Genomic DNA, 1,381 nt, shown 5'->3' with positions numbered 1-1,381 from the left:
ATACTTGCGCTTCGACCCACATGATTATTCGCGGTGCTTCTCAGATAAGCGTGGGCGCGGCGTTCTTGCCTTATCAAATTTCTCTGCAGGACAACGGCGCCGCATCCTTCACTCCGCACATACCCATTGGCAGATGTGTCAAAGGTCTTGCAACGGCATTCGGGGCTCAGCATTCGAGCTCGGGAAGTGTCAAAATAGTGCTGAGGAGTGTTCATAATATTTACCCCTACGATGAGGGCAGCGTCGCATCCCTGAAAAGTTATTTCTTTCATCGCGACGTCCATCGCAACGAGAGAAGACGAGCAAGCTGTATCAATCGTCAAACTGGAGCCCGTGAGGCCATAGTTGTATGAAAGCCTGTTCGAAAGGATTGATATGTGGCCTCCAGTAGCTGTCAGACTGTTAGCATTTTCAAGGGTGCTATCTAGCTTGTCATGGTTCATGGCGCCGACGAAGACTCCAGTGGCAGAGCCCTTGAGCTTTCGCAGCGAATAGTCAGCATCAGAAAATGCCTCATACGAGACCTCCAAACACACGCGCTGGCGCCAGTCCATTTCCTGGGCCTCCGACCCCGATATGTTAAAGAAGCGGTTGTCAAACAGATCTGCGTCATCGATGAACCCCCCCTCGCGAACGTAGATCTTCCCGGTCGTGTCAGGGTCGGGGTCATATACGGAGTCAATAGAAAACCGAGATAATGGGATAGCCTGTATGCAGTCCTTTGAACTGAGCAGAATCTGCCAGAACTGCTCGAGATCGTTCGCAGACCCCGGCAGCCGGCACGCCATTCCGATGACTGCTATTTCCGGAGAGTTTGGATCCCCAGCACTAGTGACTATCCCCTCATCAATCGCGCTTGCGTCAGCGTCGCGGGAGGGCAACGCTGGAGATACCATCGAACACACCAATTCTGACACTGCTTGGGCAGTCGGACAATCGAACAACAACGTTGCTGGGAGCCTCACGCCGAACCTTTCCTGAAGGATGTTTCGAAACTCAACGGCACTCAATGAGTCGATGCCAAGCTCGTGAAGAGGCGCGTCTGCAGGTGGATCCTCACCACTCCCTAGAACACGCCTGGCGGCAGCCGCCACTCCCGAGAAAATGGCCGACGCCACCTCGTCGCCGGACATTCCTGCAAACGAACTTTCATTTCCGGAGTTCTGCTCGCTGGCTGGATAAGAGGTGACCACGTGTGAGGTGGGTAGTACGGGCCCCGAAGGATGTGTGACTTCACTCCCATTCTCGCGACGAAGGGCAACGGAAAGAGAAGAGAACGCGGAGGGCAAAGGACCTTGATATCGCCCAAAGAAGGCTGACCAGAGGAACTGTTGACAAGTCACAACCGCGGTACCTGATATTCCCTGTGACGCAACTTGCT

At 53.9% G+C, this 1,381-nt stretch overlaps 1 protein-coding gene across 1 annotated transcript; it reads right to left on the bottom strand.

The window, feature by feature from the left end:
• Positions 1-32: 32 nt before the first annotated feature.
• On the bottom strand, positions 33-1,379 carry CSUI_003344 (type i fatty acid; the record flags this gene model as incomplete). The annotated part of the gene is made up of 1 exon (XM_068063542.1): positions 33-1,379. A coding segment is annotated over exon 1 (1,101 nt), but the record flags the coding sequence as incomplete, so codon positions are not given.
• Positions 1,380-1,381: the final 2 nt, after the last annotated feature.

This window comes from Cystoisospora suis (genome assembly GCF_002600585.1).
Source record: "Cystoisospora suis strain Wien I chromosome Unknown contig_1465, whole genome shotgun sequence".
In the NCBI taxonomy this organism is placed as follows: Eukaryota; Apicomplexa; class Conoidasida; order Eucoccidiorida; family Sarcocystidae; genus Cystoisospora; species Cystoisospora suis.
This window is presented reverse-complemented; position numbering and strand designations above follow the sequence as displayed.